We start from the raw sequence: 1601 nt of genomic DNA on the forward strand, positions 1-1601 counted from the left end.
AGAGAAAAGTTTGTCCGGCGAGTCTCTATCACTTAATTTACGTACCGACTAGACGACTAGTTGGAGAACCAACCGAGAATTGGGGGCAAATGGAGAGGAAATAAGTAGGCACCTCCATGGTCGATCGCAGCCGGCGCTTAAAGAGCAGGAGAGAGTAGTTGGAACCTGGGCATAATCAATAACTTCGAAGGGTCCCCGTCGATCGGCAACCAACTCCACCGCCGCGTCGACTTTGCCCGTCGTCCACGGTCACACGGCCGTTCCCCGCTCACCCGGCCGGCCGGCTGCGATCTCACTTGCACTCGCAATAACGCACGCGCGGCTCGGCGTGGCGGGAAGTTGGTACCAACGTCGTGACGTGCGATCCATGGGAGAATTGAACGCACCGCCTTTTCTCTCCCATTCCATCCCGCGGCGCGCCACTAGGCTCGATTCCGCGCGCTCTATATAAGCTCGCCGTGGCGATCACCATCCACCACAACGAAAGCAACAGCCAGCGATCGGGACAGCAGCTAGCAAAGCTCACTCACTCGCTAGCTCTACCAACTAGCCGCCATCACACCTAGCTAGTGACCCGATCGACGATCGGCATGGCCAAGTCGGCGTCTCGGCTGATCCTCGCGGTCCTAGTGGCCGCGGCGTGCTTCGCCCAGCTGGGCTCGGCGGCGCGAGGTGTCCCGGCGGAGAAGCCTGTGGCCGCGGCGGCGGACACGGTGAAGCGGCCGGAGACGTTCCAGGAGGGGACGGTGCTGATCCCGGGGATCGGGCGGTACGAGCTGGGCACCCACTACAGGCCGGACCTCGGCGGGCTGGACCACAGCATCCCGGCCGCCGCCAACGGGCAGTTCCTCCCCGGTGCCGACGACACCTGGGTGCCCAACCCCGGCTTCGAGGTGCCCAACCCCTTCCGCCCCGGTTCCGAGTCTCCATGATCGAGCCGGCCATCCATCGATCGGTAGCTAGCTAGCTAGCTAGCCTGCTGTAAATCATTTTCCTCTTAATTAGCGTGTGTTTGCTACAATAAAATAGCTGCTACATGGCCATGCATGTCGCATGCATTGTATCTGCGACTGCGTGCGCCGACGGCGTTTTGGTGTTTGATTGAGTGAGTGTGTGTGTGTTTATGGAGTATGGGTGGATGCATATGTAGGAAGCATCCATCACATACGTATCTCGCTTGGTTTGTTGATGCTAGCATTGTGCTTTTCAGTCCCCTTGTAAGTTGATGAATTATGAATTGAGCTTTGCCATCGCCAGCGTACATTGTCATTATCTACCGGTATATGGTTGGATCGTTTGGTCCTTAATTTCTGCCGAGAGCTCGAACAAAAATCATCTCACATACAGTACCATGGAGTGCAAGCCTGCAAGGACAGAGGAACTCAGCAAGTACAGAAAGATAATAAGCGACGCACCGGAAATGTGGCTCTCGGATGTGGTGTGTACAGTTGTGCTCTTGACTTGATAGTTCAGTTATGGGACCCCCATTTTAGCTTTGTTTGGTGACAAAGAGTACTCGATAATGAGAGAGGCCGGACACGATGACAGATAATCAGATACGCCGGGTCCTTAATCATCCCATTACTGGTGGATAGTGATGG

The 1601-nt window shown here is 56.0% G+C and overlaps 1 protein-coding gene across 1 annotated transcript; it reads left to right on the forward strand.

The window, feature by feature from the left end:
• Positions 1–456: 456 nt before the first annotated feature.
• Positions 457–1256, forward strand: LOC127333034 (uncharacterized). The gene has a single exon (XM_051359353.2). The coding sequence runs from the start codon at positions 591–593 to the stop codon at positions 930–932; it is 342 nt and encodes a 113-aa protein (XP_051215313.1). The 5' UTR covers positions 457–590; the 3' UTR covers positions 933–1256.
• Positions 1257–1601: the final 345 nt, after the last annotated feature.

Source organism: Lolium perenne, chromosome 2 (genome assembly GCF_019359855.2).
Source record: "Lolium perenne isolate Kyuss_39 chromosome 2, Kyuss_2.0, whole genome shotgun sequence".
Lineage (NCBI taxonomy): Eukaryota > Viridiplantae > Streptophyta > Magnoliopsida > Poales > Poaceae > Lolium > Lolium perenne.